This window comes from Varanus komodoensis, unplaced genomic scaffold (assembly GCF_004798865.1).
Source record: "Varanus komodoensis strain SLA01 unplaced genomic scaffold, ASM479886v1 scaffold56, whole genome shotgun sequence".
Classification (NCBI taxonomy): domain Eukaryota; kingdom Metazoa; phylum Chordata; class Lepidosauria; order Squamata; family Varanidae; genus Varanus; species Varanus komodoensis.
In genome coordinates this window covers 3,750,605-3,778,088 of record NW_025336169.1, presented here as the reverse complement: position 1 = coordinate 3,778,088, position 27,484 = coordinate 3,750,605, and the positions used below count along the sequence as shown (strand labels likewise).

The following is a 27,484-nucleotide window of genomic DNA, read 5'->3' as shown; positions in this document are numbered from 1 at the left end:
CCCCCAGGGACTAGTATCTAATGCAGAAGAACACCTCTTTCAGCCCAGGGATCACATTCCATTCTAAGGAGCTGCTTTCCAGGTGGTGGGCAGAGAAAATAATCAAAATACCAGCCTATTATGTAAAATTCTTATTGCTAGTAACAGGCTTAGCGGAAGCACTGCGTCCTCTTGGGAAAGGAGCATGCACAAAAGCTAGAGGCCACCAAATGAATCATGGCTCACGGGGAAAGAGAGACTCCTGGGATACCCCAGGTTCTTCACCCCTTCATCTGAGGGCATCTTACCTCTGAACCTTGAAGTTTGATTTAGCTATAATAACTAACAATCACTGATACCTGTTTAAGCAGTAAAAAAAACTTTTTCCTTTGGGCAAACATTTTGGTCAGGTTTGCTTGTCTACCTTTGAGTTAAATGGTAAAATGGAGCTAAATGTTATTGTTGGCCTAATTCTTTTTTCACAAGAGCAGAGGCAAGGAAGACACAGTTAAAGGAAGCTAGGTTCAGTTCAAAGGCCAGCAGTACCATCATTTAGCACTTAAACCACTGAATCCGGTTAATTACCATAAAACTGGTCACTTGGAACAAAGTTAAAAGGATGAGAGAAGGAACCCGGAGTATAGCCTGGTTTTATTCTAGGGCTAATGGCTTGCCATTGCACCAACATTTATCAAGTTGTGGAGCCCTTACAAAATCAAATTTCTCACCAATGATACAAAACTACAGTGCTCATTTCCACAGAATAAACCATGTTTACTTAGCCATTGCCAAAGCCTCTGTACTAATAACCTAAATATTCATGTTGTGGCAAGAAGCATTTGAGATTTGAATTTATTTGTGGTTTGCCCAGTAAGGAAGTGGCCATCCAGGTGACTAGAAAAATTCCTTTAGCATCGACTTAAAGAGAACTTAAGGCTCACGTTGGCCATAGAACCTGCCAGTTCACTGGCCCAAACTGTCCAGATTTTAGTTTATATCCTTCCCATTCACTACAATGGCACTCAAGGCAACTACATTTCAATATACCCTTCAGTAGCATAACTGGCATATGGCCACATCAGAAGAACTGGGGGAAGGGTTTTCTCATCATTCCCTTATTTCATCTGTTACCATGGCCTACTTAGCATTACCTCTGCCTCCCAGCTTAGTTAGTCCAACATAATGGATGGCACCTCGGTCTGTGCTCAGTTCAGTTCTTCTCCCGAGACTGGATAGCCGTCATAAACTAAAGAGGTATCCAGGGAAACTGCTGCAGCACTGTAAGAGCCAGCTTGGTCTTCTTGGGCTACTGGGCAGAGGTCCTGGTGACACCACCTGTTGAGGGGCAGCAAAGGCTTTTCTGCTTAATACAATTCCAGTTCTCTCTCAATGGCAGGTACTATTTAAAGCAGGTTGAATGTACCTGCGTAACCTCAGGCAAGCATCTCAGGTGACATCACCCACTTGTGCTTTCCTCAGGCCCAGATGGCCATCAGGGGCAAGTTTCCTTACCCCTGATTAAAAGGGACACTGCGGACTGGATGAACATCCAGCCACCATAGTCAGCATCCAGGCCAGTGGAGGTGAACCTATGGCACGTGTGCCGCAGCGGGCATGCGGAGCCCTCTCTGTCGGCACACGAGCCCAGTCACCCCAGCAGCCGAGCATCGGATAACAGCACTCATAGGGGCCACGCGCATGCTCGGAAAGGAGTAGCCGCGCCAGGCAAGGACATCATGATTCGTGACTCATTAGCCACAACTCATCCGAGCTTTCGCTTCGCCAGTCAGTGCGCTGCCAAGGATATATGTGTGTGTGTGTGTGTGTGTGTGTGTGTGTGCGCGCGCGCGCGCGCGCGCGCGCGCGCGTGTGCTTGGACTGGCTGTGAGTTTTAATACATTCATTTTTATTACCACCAGATTTTAGTTTTGAGTTTTCTTATGAAAAATTGAAATTTAATATCTAAGATTTAGCAAATATATTCTAATTAAGAGACTGAGATCCTTTTAATGTTGTGCTGTCTCCCTGGCATATCTGAAGCTGCAGCATCATATTTAGTTGTTTTTTCTAAACTAAAACCTCAGTATTCAGGTTTTATTGCAGTGTTGGCACTTAGAGATAAATAAGTGGGTTCTGGGTTGCAGTTTGGGCACTTAGTCTACTAAAAGGTTCGCCATCACTGATCTAGGCTCTGAAGCTGGAGGACACAATATTGTGGACCTTTTAGGAAATACTGGATCATCTGGTGCCAGAGATTCTGCTGATCATATCTGCCATGTGACATCCAGCTCCCTTCCATTTACTGCAGCACCTGCCCACCAATGTCCCACAGCCCTTTCCTCTTCAGAGGAAGTCAGATGTTATTTTCATGTCCTTGATCTTCTTTCTCCCCCACACCATGCAGCCCTTCTCTTTGTGCATGTCCTAAGGTGTGTTTGTGGCCACCAGACCTCCTTTCCTATCCTTCACAGGAGGTGCACTGACTCTCAATATTCTGTGACTGTTCCTCTAGTACTGGAAGCGTCTGAATAGTCAGTAACCTCTCTATAGGAATTTAGCTTGTTAAATACCTCTGAGCAGCAGAGATGTCTGTGGGTGAGGCATTGGGCCTGGCAGCATGTTCCAGTAAGAGAATTCCTGCATGAAGTAAATACATAAGCCATTAACATTCCTGATTTATCCTTGTACATTATTCTACCAGAATAATCTGGCAGGAGCACCTGAATTATGCTAGCACCTGGGGGCTCCTGTGGTATAGGGGCTAGTTTGCCCCCTAGTTCGTCATTATTTGCCCCTCCATCCACCTAGTACACCAAGGTAGTGAAACAGGCACTCTGAAAATAGGGTGCTCTTCCCCTTACAGGGTGGGTCTCCGGTTAGTAGTTTTCTGCAGAGCAGGATCAGAAAATCATCACAGAACGCACAGAGCTTACAGGCTGCTAGGCATCTTGCTGCAGTTAATAACAAGCTGGCAGAGGGATTCTTTAACAGCTCTTCTCTTACCTCCATAAATTCTTGCGAGAGTGTAGGCAAAGTCTCTTGCAAGAAGCTGCAACTCAGCTTCCCTCTTTAAGCCGATTTCCTTAATGAAATCCCCGAGTTTGTGGAGAGCTTCATGAACCTTTTGCACAGAAGGTCCCATTTCAGGGAAGCCAAGAACCACCTCCAACTTGGCCTGCAATGAAAAGAGCCGTAGAACAAATTGAAGAAAGTTTCTCGAAATCATAGCGTGGCTGACCTACCCAAGCTACCATATCCACCTCCTTGGAAGAAAAGCTGCTATTCTATTTGCTGCACAACACCCCCTCCGGACAGCTGCAAATCTTGGCTATTCTCAGAGTCGGCCTGAAGACCTGGACAGGTAAGCACCTCCACCTCTCCCATCTCGCTACCTGGAGGCACAGTTTCCCAGCCCCCTCCCACTGACCTGGAAATGTGTGCCAAGAACAACGGCCCCTTTCTTTCCCAACAGTTAGCAGCCTTTCCCTCCAGCCCTAGTACAACTCCCATTGGTCTTGCTTGGAATTTGAAATCCAAAACATGCGAAGGACACCCATTTGAGAAGACTAGAATAAGCTTTCCTGGGCTAGAGTCCATTAAATAAATGGAAGTGTTACCATCTGGCAGATATATATGTATATTATTATTATTATTATTATTATTATTATTATTATAACATTTCTATGCCGCCCCTTGCCGAAACCTCGGGGCGGCTTACAACATGATAAAATACATTGAAATACAATAGTACATAATAAATTACCATTAAATATAACAATACAAAAAATACATTGATTTACAAATACAAAATTAAAATTATCAGTATAAAATAAAAATATAGGAGGAGAAAGAGAAGGAAGAAGAAGTTGCCCAGGCCAGATCATATGTTTTAACAATTGAAATGATGTTTAAATAAAAAGGTCTTTACCTGGCGCCGAAAAACCAGTAACGACGGTGCCAGGCGGACCTCTTTGGGGAGTGAATTCCATAGGTTGGGCGCCACCGCAGAGAAAGCCCTCCTCCGGGTACTTACTCTCCTAATTTCTTTCATGGAGGGTTCCCGGAGAAGGGACTCTCCCGCAGATCTCAAAGGGCGGTCGGGCATATACGGACGTAAGCGCTCGTGCAGGTAGCCAGGACCCAAGCCGTTTAGGGCTTTGTAGGTCATAATCAACACCTTGAATTGGGCCCGGGCTTCAATGGGAAGCCAGTGAAGCTGATGGAGGACTGGAGTCATGTGAGCATAACGCCCCGTCCCCGTCAGCAACCTGGCAGCTCTATTTTGCACCAATTGAAGTGTTTGGACTGTCTTCAGGGGAAGCCCCACGTAAAGCGCGTTACAGAAGTCTAGGCGGGAAGTCACCAGCGCGTGTGTCACCGTCGCCAGGCAGTCGTATTCCAGGTAGGGGCGCAGCTGATTAATCAGCCGAAGCTGAAGGAAGGCGTTCCTCGCTACCGCTGTCACCTGAGCTTCCAAAGAAAGCTCCGGGTCGAGGAGTACACCTAAGCTGCGGACCTTATCCCTAAGAGGGAGTGTTGCACCATTCAGGACCAGGTCAAATCCACCCTCTCCGAAACCCGATCCGCCAACCAACAGGACCTCCGTCTTGTCTGGGTTGAGTTTCAGTTTATTGGCCCTCATCCATTCCCTTACCTCGGCCAAGCACCGGTTCAGCACAGCCACTGCCTCACCTGGATTAGTGGAGAATGAGAGGTAAAGCTGGGTATCATCAGCGTATTGATGATTCCGCAGCCCACACCTCCTGATGACCTCTCCCAGCGGTTTCATATAGATGTTAAATAGCAGAGGGGATAGAATGGAGCCCTGTGGTACCCCATGGCATAGCTGCCATGACGTAGAGACATGGTCCCCCAGCACTACCTTCTGGAATCGACCGTCGAGATAGGAGCGGAACCACTGCAAAGCAGTGCCTCCAACCCCCAATCCCGCAAGTCTATCCAGAAGGATACCATGGTCGATGGCATCGAAAGCCGCCGAGAGGTCCAGAAGAACCAACAGGGATGTACTCCCCCTGTCCTTCTCCCTGCACAGGTCGTCGTACAGGGCGACCAAGGCAGATTCAGTACTGTACCCGGGTCTGAAGCCGGACTGAAAAGGATCCAGATAATCAGTTTCCTCCAAGAGTGCTTGGAGTTGTCCCGCCACCACTCGCTCCAGCACCTTGCCCAGAAACGGGATGTTGGCCACAGGTCTATAGTTAGTGGCCATCTCTGGATCCAGTGACGCTTTCTTCAGGACCGGTCGTATTACCGCCTCCTTTAAAGGGGCAGGCACTCGACCCTCCCTCAGAGAAGCGTTAACCACTTCCAAAATCCAGGTCCCAATCCCGTGCTTGGAGTTATTTATTAACCAAGACGGGCAAGGATCCAATAGGCACGTGGTGGGACGTACTCTTCCAAGCACCTTGTCCACATCATTGGGCCGCAATAATTGAAATTCCTCCAGTAATTTTGGACCAGACGGTGGCATTGGCGACTCCTCAGAGACCTCTGATTCATTAGTGGAGTCCAGCTCGTGACGAATCTGAGCGATTTTCTCCCTGAAATGCCTGGCAAAGTCGTCACAGCGGGCCTTTGAGGGTGGCATCGGATCTTCCTTAGGACCCAGGCGAACCAGGCCTTGCACCACTCGAAAAAGCTCCGCTGGACGGCATTGTGAGGAGGCAATGGAAGCAGAAAAAAACTTCTTTTTCGCCGCCTTCACCGCCACAGCATAGGCCCAATAGTGGGCTCTCAAGTGTGTTCGGTCAGATTCATCCCGTGATTTCCTCCACCTACGCTCTAGCCGTCTCCCAACTCGCTTCATCGCCCGTAATTCAGGTGTATACCAAGGGGAAGAGCGGACTCTGCCCGGTGGGAGAGGACGCTTAGGAGCGATTGTGTCCACAGCCCTGGTCATCTCTCCGGTCCACAGTTCGACCAGAGCCTCGACAGGAGCACCAGTCTTGTCAGCCGGAAATTCCCCCAGGGCCCCCAGGAATCCATCCGGATCCATCCGGCTCCGGGGGCGGGCCCATACAATCGGGTCCGCACTCTTATAGAGGGAGAGGCCGCTCTCGAGCACAAACCTCACCAGGAGGTGATCTGACCATGACAGGGGAGTCAAACATAAGTTCTTCACCCTCAGGTCATCCTCTACCTGCCCCGTCGTGAATACCAGGTCCAGAGTGTGTCCACGTTCATGGGTAGGGCCAGTGACGTGTTGAGACAGGCCCATGGCCATCATAGAGGCCATGAAGTCCTGAGCCGCCCCGGTCAGTCCAGACTCGGCATGGAGATTGAAGTCCCCCAGGACCAACATCCTGGGGGTCCTCAACACCAGGTCCGAGACGGTCTCTGTCAGCTCAGATAGGGAGACTGCTGGGCAGAAAGGTGCACGGTACACCAATAGAATCCCCAATCTGTCTCGTTCGCCCAACACCAAGTAGAGGCACTCCAGCCCTGGTCTCAAAGGGACCGGAAGACCCGTGAGAGAGATGGAGGCTCTGTAAACCAACGCGACTCCCCCTCCCCTCCCTTCTGGGCGTGAACAGTGTTGAACCAGATACCCGGGTGGGCACAACTGGGAGAGGGCAACATCCCCTCCCTCTCCCGCCCAGGTCTCCGTTATGCAAGCCAGGTCAGCCCCCTCATCCACAATCAAGTCATGGATGAGGGAAGATTTATTATTGATCGACCTGGCATTGAGCAGCAGCACTGTCAGACCCGAGGGGTGGTTGACAAGGCTACCTGGCGCCCTCTGGTTGGGGGGCAGGATCAGAAGGAGGGACAGGTGTCAGCCATCTGTCCATCCTTCTTCTACGTGGACACGTTAAGCCCCTATTGTTGTAACGACCATTGCCCGTGACCACGCCAATAGCAGCCCCCGTGGGTTCCCCAGGATATATAAACGTCGACATGGCCAGGAATGACTCAAAGCACTAATTAAAGCAGGGTAAGATTATAAAGTAGGTCGGAGGAGGAGAAAAAGAACGATAAAAAGAAAAAAAAAGAAAAAAGGGGATCCTTCCTCTTCCCTGAGAATCAGCAGTAGGCAAGCCTATTTCAACAAGAGTCCATGGCCAGCCCAGCCCCCCTCTCGTCCCCCCGAACGGCACCCCAAACGGCGGCGACCCCTTTGGTCGCCGCCCTTCGGCCGCCGGCCCGAGGCCGCCGGCCCCGGCCATTGCCGCGGCTTTGACTCCGCAGGGCGCCTCCGAGACCCGCCCCGTCGCGCACCGCGCGCGCCCGATCACCTGGGCTGGCGGGCGGCGCTCTCCGGCGCCGCGTGCGGCCGCGCTGGCCGGTGGAGCTGGCTGCCGTCGAGGTCGCAGCCGCGTGCGTCTGCCTGCATTCGCTTGCCCGGGAGCGGCGTGATGCTGGGGGTGGGCGGAAGCGTCTCTTGCAGCGCGGGGTCGGTGTTTCCTGCCTGGGGGGCCGTTCCCTCCTGGCCGTTGCCGCGGCTTTGACTCCGCAGGGCGCCTCCGAGACCCGCACCGCGCGCGCCCGATCACCTGGGCTGGCGGGCGGCACTCTCCGGCGCCGCGTGCGGCCGCGCTGGCCGGTGGAGCTGGCTGCCGTCGAGGTGCAAAGTGGGATAAACATATTTGTTACACTTAACCTGCCATATTTGTTATATATGGGTGCAAAGTGGGATAAACATATTTGTTACACTTAACCTGCCCATTTTTGTGTCTCAAGCAGCCCATAATCCTCCTCTTCCTCCTATTTTATCTTTGTAAGAACCCTGTGACTGGGGGACCCCGGCACACTGCCTCTGATATGGGAAGGAACACGTAGCTACCAGGACTAGTACCCATCGATGGCCTTCTCTTCCACGAATTTGTCCAATCTTCTTTTTAAGCTATCCAAATTAGTAGCAATCTCTACATCTCACGGAAGGGAACTGCCTAGTTTAACCATGCACTGTGTAACAAAGTTCCTCCTTTTCTCTGCCCTGAATTTTCCACCAGTTTGCTCCAGGGACTGAGCCTGCTGGGTTCTAGTGGTATGGGAGAGGGGGAAATGCCCTCCTCTGCTTTCTCCACACCAGGCATGTATGGGCTCGCTTCCATCACATCTCCCTTTCCTCACCGTTTTACTAAGCTACACCATCTTAGCTGCTGTAACTTTTCTTCATAGGAGAGTTACGCCTTGGTCATGTTAGCTGCCCATTTCTACATGTTTAAAAACTCCTTTTTAAGGTGCAGCCATCAGAGCTGACCGGAGCATCGAGGTGCAGTCATCCCACAGCTCTGGAAAAGGGCAATGGGATACTGGCGGTTTCCCTTAAGTTCCTTTTCTAATTATGCCTAACCTGGAGTTGGCCTTTTTTCACAGTGGTTTGATACAGCAAAGCCCGTTCTTAGGATAAGTAACCTTCCGTAAGGGTCATATATGAATTCACTAAAGAAGTAGTTGGTCATTACGTATAATGCCTTTGCAGACAAAGGCTCTATTTGCATATCATGGTGAATGGCCACTAATTAGCATCAATTAATTATTAAATGGCATATTTTAGTGCAACGAAGAGTGAAAAAGGTCAAATTTTGCTTGAGAACAAGCTAAGCATAGCCCTTTAGGAATATGGAGCTGTTCTGCAGTATGTTTCAGTGGAGGTACACAAGATTTTTTGTTTCTACACTCTGCCCAGGGGTAAAAAACGGTCCCCAGACCTGCCCACCCTTGCAGTAAGGCAAAGCCAAATAAGGTGCTTTTGGAGAGCTCACCTGGGCAGTAGAGAAAAACGCCTCCAATACTCTTCCATGGCTTTTGTCAAGGGTGCGCAGAACATCCAGGGAGAGGATATTTGTTGTCCCTTCCCAGATTGGTAGCACCTGTTTGGGAAAGAGGTACAGAGCCAGACTAATTCAAGTCAAGGAAGAGTGGGATTCCCACCCAAGGACAGCAGAGTGGAAGCCCATGTGGAAGAGGGTGAAAGAAGCCGCTGGGCAAACGAGTCGGGACCACTACAGGACCCTCCCAACAAAATGTCTTTCTCTCACAGGGCTCTTTCCTGATATTAGAGCTGGCCCACCTAAGAAGCTGAGAGAGGCAACCAAAGCAAGCAGCAGAGTGGAAGGAGCCGTGAGTTGTGCTGCTCTCCTCAGCCCCACCAGGAGAACCTGCCACCACTGCCCACCTCCAGTGGGTCTTCTGGAAAGCCTCTCTCCTGCTGGGGTAAGAAAGCAGCCTGCAAGGCTCTCTGCTCCGTTTCCTTTGCGCATCCCCTCACGCTGGCCGCAAATGCCACGGCAGCTCCGTGGGGAGCCACGTGGCCAGAAGTAGCTGTGCAACTCGACTGTGCACCTGGGACACTCTGATGGGAGAAGCAGCAGCTGAGTGGCTCTGGCCAGTCAGGAGATCTTTCGCAAGAGCTCCTCCGCCACTTCTGGCCCCTTCTCATCACAAAGCACACCAGGGCTGGGTTCTACATGCAGGGGAGGGAGTAGCTTCGTCATTACAGTCCCAAAGCCATGCCTCCCAAAGAGGCTCTGGTTGTGTGTGCAAATTGTTGTTGCTGGGAAAATGTATTTCCCGCCCCCAGACCAGTGAATGGAAAGCAGCTACGCTCAGTGGGAGAAAGGACGTTTGGGGAGGGACTGCAAATGAAGGCCATTCCTGCTATTCAAAAGGCGCAGGTCTTTGACTCCGTGAGCCACTGATGTGACACACTCCTGTCCCTTCTTCGATGAAATGTGCGCACCCATGAATGTGCCCCGCAATGGGGATGGGGCATCAGGTAGTGCTCCCTGTAACTGAGAATCTCTATCTTCAGCATTTTGCCCGCTGGAACCTCTGCAGTTCAGAAACTTAGGTTCTCCATCTTTCACAAAAAGACAACCATCAGAGACCAAAAGAGACCAGTTGTGTAGATCTTTCACAAGAATTCAGACAGCAATATTATGGTTCCCAGGAAAGTATCTCAGGGACCAATGGATGGCACAGAAGTTCCCTGCTGAGACTGGTGACAGTGCAATGTGATCTTGGAGTGAGGAGTCAGACGTCTGACACCCCTTCTCTGCTTCCTTACAGCCCGGAGGGTTAGAAAAGAACCAAACCAGCTGGAAAATCAGCCTTGGAGGAGAAGGAAAGGGGGCATTCCGACGAGTGGGGGTGGGAAAAAACCAGAATGGCCAGGATAAGAGTCATCCTGAGCCTCCTCCAGCTCCTTTTCTCCCTTTCCAAAGCAAACCTGCAGGAGATTGGAGGACAGTGATGTCAGGAATGATGGTGCCATTCTTCTTGGACTATTAACTTTGACTTGGCAAGGCATAATATCAGAAGCCTCCAGGTTCAGAGACTTCCAACAATCTAACAGCTGTCAGTACTATATATCTTCTTGGAAACAGCAGCTCCAAAGTGTTTCCTTAGTCTGTAACTGGATTTACTCTTGAAATAACTGGGACCAGGTTCAAGACAGCAGATCAGATATAATCTGCATTGCTCATGGTACTTTTTTTCAAAGACAAATACTTATTGCAAGTCCATTAGCCTTTAAGTGCCTTAAGCCTTTTCTCTTTCTATTGCTTGCTGGGGAATACTGGAAGTTGTAGGACATTTTTCTGTCTAAGCATGCACTGGATTGCACCCTAACGCAATTGGGCCTCTGACACCTAAACGGATGAAAAGAATGGAGCCCCAGTGCAGACCCACTTTTCTCCCCACTAGTACCAAAAACGAGAGAAAGCACTACTTGAGGGATTCCTTACTTGTGCATCCCGTAGAAAAACTGCCAGGCCGGTGTCTTCCATGAAGCCCTGTGCTCCGAAACACTCCAGCCCTTCTGAGGCAACCGCAACAGCCTGCAACATACAACTACGTGGTGAGTTTGCTCCCACTGAACATGCATCAATCGTGTGGCTGGTGCCCAGGATGTCTGGCAGGCACCAGGTGGGAAAACCTCTTCTACCTTGAAACACTACCTGTTTCCCAGTGTAAAGTTTTACAACGGATGTCAGCAGTCTAAGCATGTGCTGGTCTTGTTCGGTGGCCATCTCAGTTTCTTCCAGGCCAAGCAGCCTCCCCACTTCCATCACCAGAAGGAATGCTCCTCGGGCTTCCACCTGAGCAAGCAAGAAAGCCGCGAGCAATTGTGTCCATGCGTACAGTATTTCTACAATGATTAGGAATAGACTAAAAAACCAAGCAGGACCATCTAGGTCCAGGTCCCAAGGCTGTAACTATAAATATGGTAACCACTGCATTTTTTGACCCGTGACTGCCACATTAATAAAAGGAGAGGGATTTCTACCCTGGCATCAAAAGAGAACCCTAACCTTTTCCCTCAAACCTTCTGAATTGCTCTGCTTTTCTGTGTGGCTATTGGTACATTCAACATCAGCCCTTTTCCTATAAACGTTTAGCCCTTAAGTATATTCATAGTGGAGTAAGATTCCAAATATTTCACAGGGTTTCACAGGTCTTGCATTCTTAGCTTCCTCACCATCCATCTCATGGCCAAGTTCATTGTCCTTTCAAAACAGTCCGGCTGCCTTTATAAAGGATAGGTCCTTAGGAGAGTCTCTTATGTGGCAGAAACTTTCTACATCCACCTGAGGAAAGGATGTGTGTGTGTTGTGCAAAGGTTTGTACTTCTGCTGCACATGCATCACTTTTTCATGCTGAAAGAACTGGGGGGAAACAATGGTGTAAAAAGGCGCACTGTCGGAGTTGGGTTGGGGGGAGGAATCTACAGTAGGGATTTTTATGGGTGTGGTAATGCCTGACTCACTGGCAAGTCACAAGAGACAAATCCGAACCGACGTTCTCACACAATTTTCGTCATTATAGTCCAGATTTCTTCACATTTCTTTTATACCCTGTATTTTTCTGCAGAATATATTTCAGTCTGTTCAGGAGTATGTGCCTCCTCCCCCAGTGTACCCCCCACAACAAGCTTGCCCCTCTCCCTTGCCCAGTAAACTGGAAAGCAACTGCAGTGATTCTTCACTCCTCACCTCCATCATACTTTGAAACAATAAAACCGGGAATCTCTTTTCAAACCTTTCCAAATCTTCTCCTTTGCCCTTTTTGTTCTTTTGCCACAAGAAACAGCCAGCTGAAATCCCACCACAGAGATGCCTGCTCAGAAGCAAGCACATCTGCTTCAAAGGCAAAGGTCAGCAAAGGAGGGGCTTGCAGTGGCTTTCAGGAATGATGCAGTAGAAAAGGAGCTGGCAGCACTTGCAGCAGCTCAGCAGGTGGCAGCCCTTCAAAGCGTTGCTCCTTTGGATATTTGGGCCACTTTTGTTGAAACCAATGTATAATTCCTAGAAAGCTGTTTGCATTTCATACAAATCCATATGTGTGTGTAATTAAAAAGTATAACATTACAATAATGTTTGGAGTCCCTGTAGGCATCGCCCTGAAAATTCCCTCTGTGTCGGTGGAGGTGCCTGTGGGCATCACAAAGCCTGTGGGCACCGCCTTGCACAGCTGTGCTGTATTTTGCCTGCAGCATATTCCATCTACAGTCTCATCTGCTATTTTGGCTGACTTGAGTGCCATTTTCTCGGCTAAGACAGAGGGCACACATCAAATAAGTAATAAATAAAAGAATTCTGATTCCTAACAACAGTGAGAGAAGTGCTGGAGTCTTTGCCAGACGGTTCAATCATCGGAGCCAGACTTGGCTATTCTCACCTCCATACGTGCCAAAGTTTGCATATGCACAGGGTACTCCTTAAGGGTCTTGCCAAAGGCCCGCCTCTTGGTTGCATAATCCCGTGCCATGCTGATCATTCTGGGAATGGAAGCACAACCAATCCACAAGGATAAATTTGGTATTTTCAGAGACTTAAATACACCTGTGCATGCTTTCCATGCTCTTATGACATGGCTTAGGCATACATTATGCTATTTGTTGTCTGTGATAAGAGTTGATCTACAATATCCTCCAGCAGAGAGATGCAGAATTCACTGCCCATGTACCTGCTCTACTAGAAGCATCCTGCCCTGCAAATCTGCCAAGAGTCCAGACTGCAGCAGACCTCACTGGCTGGATGGTCCCCTGAAGCCATTCCTCTTTTTCGCCACTTGTAACCACCTGCTTATTCCCTTGTAACCTGCTTATTCCTTTTCCTTGTGCTCTGGCCCAGACAGTGGTGGTGGTGACAAAGAGGAGGAGGTGAAGCTGCGGCCTCCTTGTTCCCCTCCGGTTAAGCCAGCAACGGTCACATTGAGAAAGAGGAAGATGAGCAAAAACAGCGGGTGACCATGGTGCTGAGAAGGTAGAGGACCCATTGGTGGTGTCTTGCCCAATGGCCTCCACAACCAGCCAGCACCGGACAGGAACAATTGTAGAAGTTACAAAGGCTGTGTTTTAAACAAGCAGTTATAAAATAATTTCTCAAGTGTTTAGAATTTAAAAGGCAGGAGGTCCTACGCTGCTTTTTTTTTTTCCCAAAACTAACTTCATTTTGCTTAAAAGCTCTCCCAGATAACAGCATAACTGAAATCATTCTAACTGTACCAAGGGGGTCCTTGGATCCTGCCCACAGAGTGGGAATCACCTTCTCATGTTGGCAGCTGCAGAGATGGCATTATGGATCCTAGTAATGGTCAGCATTTTGGCAATGGAGGCCACACCCCGGCCCACTGGAGAGATCTGGAAATGCCGAGAAGCAATAACAAGAGTGAAATCTGAAAACTCCAACATGGATTGTATTGATATGCAATTCACACAGGGAGAAGTTTGTGATTGGGCAGAATAAAAATGCAGTTAACTTGTAACTAGTAGGTAAGTAACTGGAACTCACTTTGCTTCCTCTCTTCTTCGGGCAGCCTTCCCTTACCTGGTACCCTTCAGATGTTTTGGCCTTCAACTCCCATTAGCCTTGGACGGCATGAACAAGGATAAAGAATTCTGGGACTTGTAGTCTAAAACTGCAGGGTGCAAGACTGAGTGCTCCACTAATTGGTCGCATTCCAGAAAGGGCTGTTTTCGCTAGTGTTCCATTGATCTAGTAGTCTTTGCCTGCACTGACTCCCTTGAACTAGAAAATGGGACTATACAAGTGCTTTTAATGATCAACAGCAACTTACTATGAACTAAAAATAAAATAAACTGTTAATGAAAAGAATTATCTGACAAATGCTCAAGTAACAAGCTGGAACAGCATGAAAGCTGAAAAGATAGGTAAAACAGCAGGTTCCAGAGAGCACAGGTGGTGGGGGCAGCCCAAGCGGGGGGGGGGGTGCTGAAGCCACACTGCAGCAACCCGGCACACCCAAGGGGCCTGTTCGGCCTGCCTCTCATTTTCAGAGGGTTTCACTGGGCACTGCTCGCAAGTTTGACAAAACAGTGTCGGGACACTCCAATACTCGTGGATGCTGCACTGGCCACTAGATGTCAGCTCCAGCATGGCTTTTCCACTTACATACGAAATTTAAATACCTGCATTTTCCTTGCCTAGTGAGCAGAAATTGAGCCTTGAGACCCAATATCCTGCAAGTGTTATTCTTTATTTGTGGTAGCTATAATCCCAAGAATCCCGAGAAGCCCAAGGCAGCCTGCATCCTCTTCCACCTCCTCCTCTTCTCCATTTGACTTTCACAGCAACCTACTGTCGCATGGTCGGCGGAGAGCCAGTGGCTGCCCCAGCATCACCCCGTGAGCCTCACTGCTGGTAAACGGAGATGTGAGCACAGGCCTCCCCCGTCCCAGTACAGCACTAACTGCCACACCACATTTATGGTCCTCCATGCCTCGTTTCACTTACCCGGTGTGCCCTTGCTCCAGCTAGAAGCAGTTCGGCCGTTGGCAGCTGCCTTGTGCCCAGCTTCTCTTTCAGCCGCTGAATCTCAATCCCATTCAAGTTCCCTTCCTCGTCACGTATTTTCAGGTAGAACAGAGACAGACCTTTGGAGCCCTGCAGCCAGAAGGATGCTCACATGAGAAATACCGACTGACAGTATCAACAACAACAAGGAGAAAGGGACTGGGATGCACGGCTGCTTGCTTGCTGCCGCTTCCCCTCCCCTGCCTCTGCTGGGAATCTGACCTGCTCGATTTGCCCGTCAGCAGTCCTGATCCTTGCCAGTGTCAGAGTTATATCTGAATCGATGGCTGACGCGAACCATTTCAAGCCATGGAGGCTGTAGGTGCCATCATGGAGCTCTTGTGCCACCGTCTCTGTGCCACTAGCTGCAAGAAAAAAACACAGGGTCACGGCTGCTGGGAATCTCCCTAGTTGGCTCCCCACTCAAGAAGCAACACCAGCTATGGAGAGACATCTGGGAGAGGAAGACTGATTTTCCCACCCTTGGGCACTTACCAACATCAGAGCCCCCTTTGCGTTCAGTCATCCACTGGCCAGAGGTCCAGAACCTTCTGGGGTCACGTGATACCAGGTGTGCAAAGGCTTCTTCCAGAGGCTTGGGGAAGCCCAGGGACTGTTGGGGTTGCAGCAAAGCCACAGGAGGAGAAAAAGCAAGATCTTCTTAGAAGTAGAAAATAACAGAAATAAAAACCCTGCTACAGGTGTCAGGGCCAAATGAGATGACTGTTTTCAAGGGCTTGTGATATGGAAGAATATAAGTAACAGACAGAAGGAAGGACTCCTTCACACAAGCGAAGGTCTAGTGATGGCCACCAGTTTGGATGGCTTGAAAGGGGGATTTGGGAAAATCCCTGGCAGAGAAGGCTTTCAAGGGCTAGTAGTCCTGATGGGTATATGCCACCTTCTGTACAAGAAGCAGCGCTCTGATGTGCACCAGTGTTTAAAGAAAATGAATGAGAAGGTGCCATTGCACTTTTATTCTGCTTGTGTTCCTCCCTCAAGTCACTAAAAGCTACTGTGGGAACAGAATGCAAGACTAACTTCATCTGATCCAGAGTGGCTTTTTTTAAAGTCCTGCATGGAGGACACAGACCAGTCTGGAAAATGCCTGGGAAGCAAGAGAAGGGGCTTGATCAGAAGCCTGGGACCAACTTGGGATCTGTCCAGCAGAGTGTGGGCAGAGGTACCTAGGGCGCCAGGCCAGGGCCAGGCTAGCAAATTGCAAGTAAGGAGCTGACGGGTTTTGACATGGAGCTGGCTGCTCTGTCCCATCCCTGATCCAGAGATTGCATCACGGCTGGCCTCCTCCCGAAGAGGGCTGGCTAAGGAAAGGCCTTTGGCCGCATTGCTACCGCAATGCAGGCCCATCCCCTTCACTTCGTCTGAGGTTCTATGGGTGGTCTGGAGCTAGGGCAGAATCCCAGTGGGGCACTGCACCTGTTGACATTGCAGCCCCCTTGAGCACAATTGAGGCAGACTCTGGCGGTCCTCAGTGGTGTGATGGGTCCCTGTGGTTCCAGCCAGGACTAACTGGCATAGTAGAGGCCTTCTCTACTGGAAGTCTCCTGAGAAGTAAGCTCCAGGAACCCACAGGACCTGACACAGGGCTGGTCCACTGGTTGCTCAGCACTGCCGTAAAACTGAAATTAATTTCAAAAATGTTTTCTTACTCCCGGAAAGCTATTGCTGATCTGAGGGGGTATTCTCATCTCACTAAAATATGGTCCCCAGGTTTTTTTGGGCAGGGGTGGGGGCAGGGAGGAGGTATGGCAGTTAAACCGATCTAGTTTTGCAGTGAAGGCTTCTAATCTTCAATTAGAAGATGGTGGAAACAGGGAGCTGCATAAAGAAGGGGATGGAAATGATTCAAGCTTTTCACAGCTACAATTAAGAATACTTTTTCATGCCTCCAAAACTGAGGAGGGGCTTCTGCATGCATTACATGAGGAAGGTCCCATATTCAACCCCTAGCCTCACCAGGTAGGTTTGGGAAAGACTGAAACTCTGGAGAACCACTGCTAGTCAATATGGCAATACCAGGCTAGATGGACAACAATCTGACTTTCTAGGCAGCTTTCTAAGTTCCTAACCAAATCTCAGTTTTAGCCTAGGAGATTTTACAGTGAATTCAACAGGAATACAGTGCAACAACCTGTTTATCAAGCAATGGAGTCTCACCTGAATTACTTTTGCTGCTCCATCAGTCATGGCCAAAGGACATGTGAATATAGCAGCAGAAGGTGCATACAGGTACAGTTTGGCAATCTGGTGAATACGGCTGTAGAGAGAGAAACACAGAACACCTTGCTAAATTTAGTCACACCAAATGATAAGATCTTTGTTGAAGAGAAAGTCAGCAAAAAAACCGCCAGCAAAATGGTCAGCTCACTGAAGCTCACATCTGATTTGGAATTGTGCTGAAGATACATGGCATGTTGTTGTTGTTGTTGTTGTTGTTATAACATTTCCATGCCGCCCCTTGCCGAAGCCTCGGGGCGGCTTACAACACAATAAAATACATTGAAATACAATGGAACATAATAAATTACCACTAAATACAAAAATACAAAACTAGCCCTGAAGTCCAGCTAACTGTGAGACTTCAGATGCCAAAAGTTAATATATTTACCTCCAGTTGGAGTATCTCCTCTCATAAGCCTCAGCAACCATCCCCTCCTCAGCTGAGATCTCCTTCATCCTCTTCCATGCCGGGCAAGTGATGATTTGGTCCACACGCCTTCCCCAAGCATCAAACTGTTGTAGCCTGGGAGGATTTAACTCACATTCACCTCCAAGGAAGTCAATTTCATCCTTCACACGAGCCCCAAACCTCTGAAGGTCCACACTCACCTCAGCAAACACCTACAATGAAAGAGAGGACGTTAAAAACCCAAGATGACATAGCTGAAATGACTATGACTTTGACATGACTGAAAGTATAGGCTATATTTGTTTAAAATTCCCTTTGTTCACTTTAGTTTCTTCTGTTTATATTAGGTTTTGTTTTTTTGCATTTTCCTTTATGTATTTATTAAGAAAATTAAGTCCCATAAAAATTAATTTAATTTTTAAAAACCCTAAGATGACCCATGCTAGATGAGACTAAAGGTTCATTTAGTCAAGCACTCTTCACACAGCAGATGACCTATGGGCAACGCAGAAGCAGAGCAACTGGTGTCCACAGGCACACTGCCTCAGATGCTGAAGGCAGCATGGGCCACCAGGAATAGCACCACGGATACCCCCCCCCCGACAGGAATTTCTCTACCCTTCTTTTGAAACCATCCAAGTTGGTGTTCATTGCTACACCTTGTGGTAGCAAATTCCATAGTTTATGCACAAAGAGGAAGAAATCCTTCTTCTTATCCGTATCTTCTGAAAATCCCACCAATTAGCCTCATTTTCAATGTAGGGATAAGAAAATGAGGCAGGAACCAAAACTAATCTTTGGAAGTGACAAAGACAACTTTGTTCAATGGCCTATGGAATTCTTCCTTGTTTGCTCTGCAACATCTGTCTAGTCCTAGTTCTTGTTAGGTTTTGAAGACCTTTCCTAAGACTAGCTTCCAGGAGTGTGTGCTTGAATCTGGTTTGAGGGGCTGGTACTTATGTCTTCCACCATATTCATAATCTGCTTTTTTAATTAAGTCCAAACTATATAGGAACATGATGTTCCATCAAAATATAGCAATAAAATAACAATAAAGCCAGAATTTAGTATTAACCAAAATTGTGGGCTCCCTTTAAATGTCTCACTCCACTGACTAGATGCCTGGTAGAGCTGACCATATTAGCAAAAAGGAAGATTTTGCACTTTATTGTGTATTCTGGCCTATTTCCCACTCCCCTTCCTCTGCCACCTTTCTTTCAGAAGCTGCTTAACTGAGAGGTGCCACAGGTAAATCCTTCCAGAACTCTTAGGCTCAGAATTAGAAGCCCTTCTCCCAAGAGGAGGCTGGAGTTAAGAAATCTTATTTATTTATTTATTTATTTTTCTATACCACCCCACTAGCTGAAGCTCTCTGGGCAGTTCACAACAATTAATCAAATACAAAAGATAGAATAAAAATGCAAATATAATAAAACATAGTACAAAATTCCAATCCCCTCCAATCACAATAGTCATTTTTGTGCAGTCCTTCTAGATGATAATGGCAACTTAGAAAATGGAAGGCAAATTCTACAAAATGGCTTTTGTTCTTACATGGTCAAGAACTTCCCAGACTCACCTGGAGCATACACTATGATTTTTCTGCATATTTCTTAAATCTTGGTGCCCAGAACAGGACACAATATTCCAGATAACATCTCACTAGTGAGGCGTATAGGGAAACTACTACTACTCATGATTTGGAAGTAATACTTTTATTAATGCATCCCAAAATAGCATTTGCCTTTTTTGCAGCTGTATCGGATTACTGGCTCATATTTAGCCTGTTTCCATAATTACTCCAAGGTCTTTTTCTTTTTCAGTTCTGCTGAACCATGTATTCCCCATCTTCTATCAATGCATTTGGTTTCTTCTTCCTAGGTGGAGGACTTGGCACTTATCCCTACTGAATCTCATTCTTTTGTTTTCAGCCCAACATTCAAGTTTATCAAGATTGCCCTGAGTCTTCATTCTGTCTTCTAGGGTGTTTGCTATTCCACCCAGCTTATACTGTATTTCATGGCTTTGATTGTTGTGAACTGCCCAGAAAACTTTGAATAGTAACAGTTTAGAAATATAATAAAATTCCACATGCTACAGCTAGGAAGGTCTAAAAAATAAACACACCCTTACCAACAGGCTGTATAGACCAATTGTGTGTCTCTTACATAACTAAACACCCTTTGGGCTTTGTTTGCAACAAAGTGTAAAAACAATAAAATACCATAGATAAAAACATTAAGAATTAAAATTAACACACAATAACATTAAAAACAATTTTAAAAGACAATTTCCAAGAGAAAAAGAAAGGCACCTGGCTAATTGTATCAGGCCCCTCAACGACCAGGGAGGTCTTTAAAGGCCTCTGCAAAAAGTGCTGTCCTAAACTGGCACCATAAATAAATAAAATATAATTCCCAAAAAGCCTAGTGCAGCCATTCTTTTTGCAGCAGCAAGTTATTTTCGGGTCATGTTGTCAAACAAATGATGGATTTTATTTCAAAAGGTATGTGCATCACAATTGGCTAAATGAACATGATATGACTTCACAAGCAAGACCATTTTTCAAAGGCTCTTTGGAAGGATGTTTTCTATTTGAATGCTTAAACTTTCTGGCCAATAGCTCCAGTTAATTTTAGGTTAACTAATGAGAAACTAACAAGAAGCTTTCCCTCACTCAAGCAAGGAGAAATCGACAGATACTATTTTGGTAAGAGCTTTGAAGACAGATTGTTGGCAACAGCACAATTTAAACAGGGCCATAAGAGCCAAAGCTTCTGCCCCCAGTGATTTTTCTTAAACCCAGGTATCTTCCCTGCAGGGATAGGAAAGGAAATCTGGACAGACTCATGTTATTAAACCTGTTTGAACGTTATCATACCTCCTCTGCTTTTACTAATGTGCTTGATTGAATTACAGGTTTAACTCTGAACTTCGGCAGATGAAAGCTTCTGTGAAAACTTAACTCTATGCATTTAGGTTTCTTTTATGTGTGGTGGAAATAGAAAATAACTGCACTGTTTAGGTTAACCTTGAATTTTCCCTCTCCTATTTCTATGAAGGCAATTCATAAAAGTATTGCATTCTTGCACTGGTACAGGACTTTACAGTGCAAGCCAAACTAAAATCCTTTACATGCAGGTTCTTATCTGCTTTTCCATCTCATCCCTTGCATTATTTGGGCAGAAACAATAAAACAACGGCAATGACAATATTCCGCCTAACAGTACTCAGCACAATATACAGAAAACAGGCCTTGGCAGGCAGCACTGCTTTCAGGTAACGCTGAAGAAAAGCGTCTTCCAGGTATGGGTTTCCAATACGGGGCGGTTCTTGACAAAAGACTCCAGTTTCTGTCCTTGCCAAAGGTGTTCCCGGGGGTCGGGAGGAGCTCGTAGCCACTGCCTGGGCTACGTGGCACTGCCTTTTAGAAAAAGCGCCCAAAGAAAAGCCCCGGACCAAACTGCGCGGCCTCATTTTCAGGAATCTCATCTGGAAAAGCGCACGAGAGGCCACTGAAGCGCCCCCGAGGGGGAAAAAACTAGCCCAACGCGTCCGGCGGAGACAGACCCGCAAGGAAGTTCTGCAGGAACCCGGAAAGAAGCCTGGCGGAAGTCACGTGGCTCCCAACTTCAAAGGGCCAGGGCTGCATGGGCAGCGTCCCTTCGCGGGGCGGCGAAGCCGTAGGGCAAGTGAGCGTGCGCGCCCGGAAACAGGAGGAAATCTCCCCTCTTTTTAAGGGGGGATTATTTCTCTTTGGGGACCCTGGACAACAGGCCAGGACAACAACGGAAAAGCTGGGCATTTATTTATTTAAAATTTTCCCACCGTCCCTTACCTTGGTCTCAGGACAGTTTAACAATAAGACAAAATAGAATAAAACACAGCATCCTAGTCAAAAATTTCCAGTCAACAATAAAACCCCATAATAAAATAACCCTCAAACAATCAAGTCTTAAAACATTGGGAAAATAAAAAGGGTTTAGAATATAGTGAGGGCATCAGGCAAACCTCTCTGGGGAGCAAATTCGACAATCGGGGCACCATCAGAGAGAAGGCCCTTCTCTGGGTAGTCACCCTCCTAATCTCCTTTAAAGAGGGCTCCCAGAGAAGGGTCTCTGCCCCAGATCTTAAGGGGCGGGCAGGCATATACGGAAGAGATGCTCCTTCAGGTAACCAGGCACTGTGAGGGCTTTTCTAGCAGGGCTTTTTCCGTGTATGCCCTATAAACCTGTATCACGTTTCTGTGTAATCTCAGAAAGTTAGAACATTGCAAAACGTTTATTTACTGGTACAACAAGAAGCTTTGCAAGGAGCTCAGCAGTTGGCCAAAGGAAAACAAAATAATGCACAGCGGTAGAAATGCAAAAGAGTCCAATGTGAGCTTCTTTAGTTCCACAGAGCGGTATGAGGGAGGACAATGCGTCTCGCCTCCTTCCCAAGGTGCTGCTCTTCTTTTCCAGTAAATACGGCATGCTTGTGCACAGGCTTACTCAATGCACCCGTGTGTTCTATGGCTTGGATTCACTGCTTTTCAACCAAGACTGGCTCCCACAGCAACTTCCAAATAATATGCACAGTATAATGGGGACAGAGATGAACACGTATGCAGAGATTTCTGGGCCTGTGAGCTGATGCTCTAGTCGAGAAGCTCTTCCTTCCATGCAGGAGAGGCAGCCGAAGCACGGGGGCCTGGTGGACACTAAATGCATCAGCATGCAAAAGCAGCCCCTCAGTCGTGGGTCCCATCTGTGGAACAGCCTTCCCAGAGCAGTTTGCCTAGCGCCATCATTGCAATCTTTTCAGTGCCAGGCAAAACCAATCTATTCTCCAGACATTTTAATAACTGATTTTAATGTAATGGTACTGTTCTATATTGTTCTTAAATTTAATATACTGCTTTAATATATATCTGACCCTACAGCAGCATATTGTGACAGTCATATGTTTAGATGTTTTATTAGGAGATGTTTTGCTTGGTATTTTTGTAATCCGCTTAGCGAGTCCTTGGGACTAATTGTGGGATATAAGTTGAATAAATAAATATAGTCATGGGTAAGGTATTTCGGAGCCTTTCATTCATAGGGTCTGCATGAATCAGAGGTGACTTGGGCCACAGAACAGGCACCCTGCTTCCCGGAGACTGGCACACGGTGTGCCAGATGTGCAAAAGGGCGCCGGCGCTGACCTTTGCACACCTCATGGAGAAACAGCGGCCCGTCTCCCAAAACCACCTGGTGGGGAAGACCATCGGTGCCACACTGGCCACCACGCTAGGTCCAGACCACCTTCAGGAAGCTGCCCTACCTGGAAATGACCCATGGATGTCACAGCTTTGCAGAAGCCACAAGCCTCCCCATTGAGCCTCCCGCATCCCAGACTTCTGCCGGCTCGCTGAGTCGGCTAATAGCAGGCTGCCCCTTTTTACCTGCTTTACTGCTGGCTCCATTTCTACAGAGCCCTTAGCTGAAGTTCTCTGAAAGGTTCATGTAAAAAAACCCCTTAAAATCAGAGAATAGAACACAAAAATAAAGTAGAACATAACATTAACGAGCGGGGGTGGGGTTGTGTTGACTGTGTTTTCCTAGCCAATCTGTGCTGGTGTGTATGTGGGGTTAGTTGTATCTCATTATGAATGTTACTGTATTACATAACTTTGTTCAGTTTTGTATTGGAAGCTTTTATGTGTCGCCCCAGGTACCGTTCAAACCAATTATACTGTTCACTGGATGTGGAGCTGTACAGAAATACTATAAAGGAATAAAATAAAATGAATGGTTTTACTCGCAAATTACTACACTGCAACTCCCAAATTAAAAGCATAAATCTAGGAATGTTTTGATTGAATTTGTAGGATTTTCTCCTGTCTAAATGCTTAGGATTGCACCCAAAGAATCCTAAAAATGGAGCTCAGGGGACCTGAAGAGGCTTTTAGGCATTTGCATGTTTCTCTCTTTGTGCTATGTTTATGTATTTGTATCTACATGGTTCTTACATTGTATTTTTCAGGTCTGTAAACATCAGCTACTCAGAGGTGGAGAAACATAATAAATGACTTCAGTCATTCATTCATTTCAAGTTGTCCATCAAGGGTGGCACCAAGTCAAGCCACCTGGCCGTCAATTGTAGTGAGATAAATTGAATTTTTTTTCAACTGAAGGGCTAGTTAGTATTTCCAAATGTCTGTCTAGAGATATAAAATCAGCATGCAAAAATTATATTTGGGCTTGTTTTGGTGAAATGCTTTATGAGGGGAAGGACAGGGTTGAGGGAAGGAGCAGGCCCAAGTCAAGCTAAAAGTGGGCCAAGAAAAGTAGTGGGGTCAAGGGCGTTTTCTCATGACAAAATCGTGAACTGACTTTTAATTATTGTTGTTTATTGTCTTATTGGTTCTATAGTGTTTATTTCCCCCTGTTGCATTCATAAGATTGTATTTATATTGTAGCTTCATTCTATTATGCTTTCTGGTTTTAGTTATTATTGATATTTATTTTTATCTCTATTTTTATGATTGCGCCGTGAGCCGCCCAGAGTGCCTCTGGTGATGGGGCGGCATACAAATGCAATAAGTAAAGAAAGAAAGAAAGAAACATTTGTTTTTAGAACAAAACAGGGGGTTTTGGTGATTCATAAATCGATGAAAATTGAGCTGGGGCCATGCCCCCTCGGCCTGTCCTTGGCTGCAGGCCTGGGACAGAGGGAAGCTATGGGGTCCGCTGGAGGAGAGACGGTGAGGAAGGGTGGCCAAATTCAGATTCTCCCACTGGCGGCTCCTCTGGGTGGCCTAGCTTACAGAGGACAGTCCTCCCTCTGAAAGGCTGTGAGGGACAGTTCTCGTTTGAAGGTGCCCGGTTTTGAAGGTCTGCCCCATCCATGTCTGACTGAAAGACTGAGGGCAAGGGTGGAATTAAAGGGGTCTGGAGGTTTCCTCCTCAGGGCAGAGGCATCTCTCCTCGTGTTTGAGAATCCCGCCGTTCCCGCCAAAATCAAAGGCTGCCTTCCGGCCTGAGGATGAGCGGCGCTTGGTGCCGTTTCCCTCAGAGCATTTCCCTCAGGCTCACAGAACCCTGCTCCTTCTTTTTTATTTATTCATTTTAAATTCAGCTTTTTCAGGTAGACTAACTGCCACACCCCTTGGCTTAGAAGTCCCATCTGCTTTGGCATAAATGTTCGACCGCTGCTGCCCCTTCTTGCCACAGGCGCACAGCCATCAGTGCCACAGACTGGGATTGGCACTTGGGGATATCCCACCCTTCCTGCCCACCTCGTCCCAGAGAGACGAGAACAAGACAGGGAGAAAGTATGTTTGTAGTATGTTTTCATTTAAATAAAAAATTTCAACATTAAAAAAAAAATTCAACAAGAGAGGGAGAAAACTCTCTTTTCCACTTGGAGGCACCCACACAATCCCTGTGATCAGAGCCTCCTGCCTTCCCAGAAAAACCTTCTCCCCCTGTTCTGGTTTCCTCAAAGAAAAGACATTTGCCCTGCAGAGTTGCAGCCCCTCATCTCCCGAAGACGCACTCCCTTCCATCCCTGAGGTGAGGGGAGTTTCACTAATGGAAATGCACTCTGCACATTTTCAGGGACACCTTTCACGGGTTCTCTGCTATTTGAGATTTAAGCCCTGGCAGGAAAAAATGGAATGTTTGCCCAACACTGCTGAAATCATTGCTGAGGGAGCAGAAATGGGTTCCTGTCTCACCAAATTTAGGAACAGGAGAACATTGTCCTTCTTGTCTTATTTATGATTATATCCAGACTGGAGCTCTCAAGCCAACCTCAAACATTTACTGCCTGAGATGCAGCATCATTTGCTGCCCCATCAGGGTGCCATTGATCCAAACTCCACCAGGCTATTTTGGCACCTGAAGCAAGCAGTAAAATCCACACATGTCCCTCTGATTTCCTGGGGTTAAAATCCAGCAATAATAAATAGCGACCAAATTTTCCAGCCTTTTCTGACTCATCCAAATCACCTGCTTAAGGCAGCTGCCTTATTCTACCTTTTGAAGAAGGCAAAACTTAAAAGAACTGAGCCTGTGATTTTGCTGAGGAATTTATGATACATGGCTAAATTCTTCCTGCACATGGGACCATTCAGCCTGCAGTACAAATCTGTCTCGAGCAGAATTCAGAACTGCCCCATCAGTAACTGTACTGATGTGGGAACCACTGTAGCTCAGCCTTGAACTTCCAGCTCTGCCAGCCACCAAAAACAGAACAAATATTTGCAAAGATAAGATTGCTGGTTCAAACATGCTTATGCTGGGATCATTTGACAGTGGGATCTAAAGTTTGGAGACAGGGTAAAAACCTCAGTCATTAGAACTGATTCCTGCTTAATGCTGGTGACCAGCCTAAAAGTCAGTCACAAGCTTGTCACAAGATGGTCACAAGCTGATAAAGTGTATTTAGCTGTTGTAGGTCTCAAGTAACTAAAGTATTTTGGATTTTTCCAGGTTCCAGCCACATGAGGAAAACAGCTAACTGAAGTAATATGGCTACCACTCAGGTCTTGCACATTGGGCAGAAACATAAAACCTTGAAGGTACAAAATATGGGACTAGCAGTTGTGGCTGTTTAGACAGGAAAAAGTCCTACAACTCCCAGCATTGTCTAGCTGACATGGCTGCCTGGGGTATTCTGGGAATTACTAGAGTTTGTCCTGTCTAAACATGCATAGGATTGCAAGCTAACTGCAATATATATGCTTTCTAAAACCAACAGGAAATGTGTCTCTTCTTTTTTAGGAAACGATTCTGTTTCCCAACAGAGTTGCATCTGAGCAACAGTCTATGTTTTTGATGAAAAGACTGCTGGCAATTTCCATTTCCTGTATAACATATCTGCGAGGGCTCTTTCCAGAAAGCTCTTATGGAACTCGCTATTTAGATGGTAACGACATTTCCCTTCTGCTAGCCTCCTGTTTAACCGAGGCTACTCTGGAATTAGTGTCTATCACCAGGTCTCTCATAGTAAAAAGGATGAACACTGTGATGAATTGGTTCATGTGTTAGACTGGGTCTTGGGAGATCTGGGTTCTGGTTGCCACTCAGGTAGGAACTCCCTGACTAACTTTGATCCTGTCACTAACTCTCAGCCTAATCTACCTCATAGTGTTGTTGTGAGGATATAATGGAGCGGATAAAGATCATGAAAGTTCTCCTGGGCTCCTTTTAAGAAGAAAAAAGGAAGGATATAAATGTGATAATAAATGCAAAGTAATAAATAGTCTCCATGGAAAAACATGCTGAATGGATTTCAGTGCAGAGTTTGCAGCTTGGCCATGTTGCTTAGCCCATGCACAGGCTTACTGAATGCTACAGTTCAGAGTGGAATCATGTGGTGGAATAGAGCAAGCTTTTGGAAGAGTGTGAAGACTAGAAAGAGGCAGATATCACAGTTCCTAGCAGCTGTTAAATGGAGAGGAAGAACATCTGCCCTACAGGCACAATGTGTCATGAGGCTGCTCTGAAAACAGGTGCTGTGTTGTTATTTCACTCTTGTTTTTCATGGTGTCAGGAGCACATCTCCCCACCCTCACCTGCTTGCTTTTTCCTCTCCAGCTGACTTTGAGGAAACTTAGAAGCACAGTCCTTTATCACAGCCTTATCATGCTTCAAAACAGCATTAATCAAAGAAATACACTTTTTGAGATGTGGTTGAAGCATCTGTCCGTGTGGACAGTTGAATCCAAACTGGAACATCCACTCCTTTCCTTGCTTTCAGAAAGTTTCTGACATCATCCTCAGGGTGGCTCCTGCATGGAGTGCTAAAAGGCAGGAATGTCGGGCATTTCTTAACTGGTCAATTTGAGTCCGTCATCTCCTTACAGGGTCAAGGAACTTGCCCTCAATCTCCACCCCTCCCTGCTCTGAAATATCTTCCTCCTTTTCCAAAGCAGGCTGGCCCTCGCACTCAGCCTGAGTATATTCACTTTATAACCTTGAAACTGCCAACTCTGCCCTTTTATCTCCTCCTCTAAATCTGAAGAATCCATCTGAAGAGATTGTCCTTTATCAATAAAAGATTTCAGGATGCTCTGCATCACTAAGGTTAGTTGATCCTT

The 27,484-nt window shown here is 46.9% G+C and overlaps 2 protein-coding genes across 5 annotated transcripts in view; one reads left to right on the top strand and one right to left on the bottom strand.

The window, feature by feature from the left end:
* Positions 1 to 611: 611 nt before the first annotated feature.
* On the bottom strand, positions 612 to 21,012 carry LOC123032827 (acyl-CoA dehydrogenase family member 11-like). 4 transcript variants are annotated; one of them, XM_044448999.1, is made up of 14 exons: positions 20,294 to 21,012; positions 17,613 to 17,624; positions 17,392 to 17,526; positions 16,941 to 17,040; positions 15,258 to 15,375; positions 14,985 to 15,127; positions 14,703 to 14,852; positions 13,494 to 13,588; positions 12,625 to 12,724; positions 10,692 to 11,045; positions 8,709 to 8,816; positions 2,983 to 3,154; positions 2,550 to 2,616; positions 612 to 1,314 (listed from the first exon to the last, which is right to left on the bottom strand). In XM_044448999.1, exons 3-14 carry the CDS (start codon positions 17,457 to 17,459, stop codon positions 1,185 to 1,187), a joined length of 1,605 nt encoding a protein of 534 aa, XP_044304934.1. In that variant the 5' UTR covers positions 17,460 to 17,526; positions 17,613 to 17,624; positions 20,294 to 21,012; the 3' UTR covers positions 612 to 1,184. The 4 variants fall into 4 exon arrangements, with proteins under 4 accessions (XP_044304934.1, XP_044304932.1, XP_044304933.1 ...); XM_044448997.1 differs by having other exon boundaries at positions 10,692 to 10,784; positions 10,905 to 11,045; positions 17,392 to 17,624; positions 20,668 to 21,012; XM_044448998.1 differs by having other exon boundaries at positions 17,392 to 17,624.
* A 4,937-nt stretch (positions 21,013 to 25,949) lies between these two features.
* The window catches only part of HORMAD2 (HORMA domain containing 2), a 34,995-nt gene continuing 33,460 nt past the window's right edge, over positions 25,950 to 27,484 (top strand). Inside the window, exons 1-2 of the mRNA XM_044449006.1 lie at positions 25,950 to 25,963; positions 26,166 to 26,310. Of these exons, the coding sequence (XP_044304941.1) occupies positions 26,211 to 26,310 (100 nt within the window). The 5' untranslated portion in view covers positions 25,950 to 25,963; positions 26,166 to 26,210. The remainder of the gene's footprint in view (positions 25,964 to 26,165; positions 26,311 to 27,484) is intronic.

Bases quoted from the DNA above. Each gene is read 5' to 3' on its own strand.
- LOC123032827 (XM_044448996.1), bottom strand. From the start codon at position 20,904: ATGAGATTCCTGAAAATGAGGCCGCGCAGTTTGGTCCGGGGCTTTTCT. The intron at 13,589-14,702 runs GTAAGTGAAACG...CGGCATTTCCAG, and splicing joins CTGGAGCAAGGGCACACCGG to ATCTCTCCAGTGGGCCGGGG. The intron at 11,046-12,624 runs GTGAGAATAGCC...TTGCTTGCTCAG, and splicing joins AAACTTTGGCACGTATGGAG to GTGGAAGCCCGAGGAGCATT.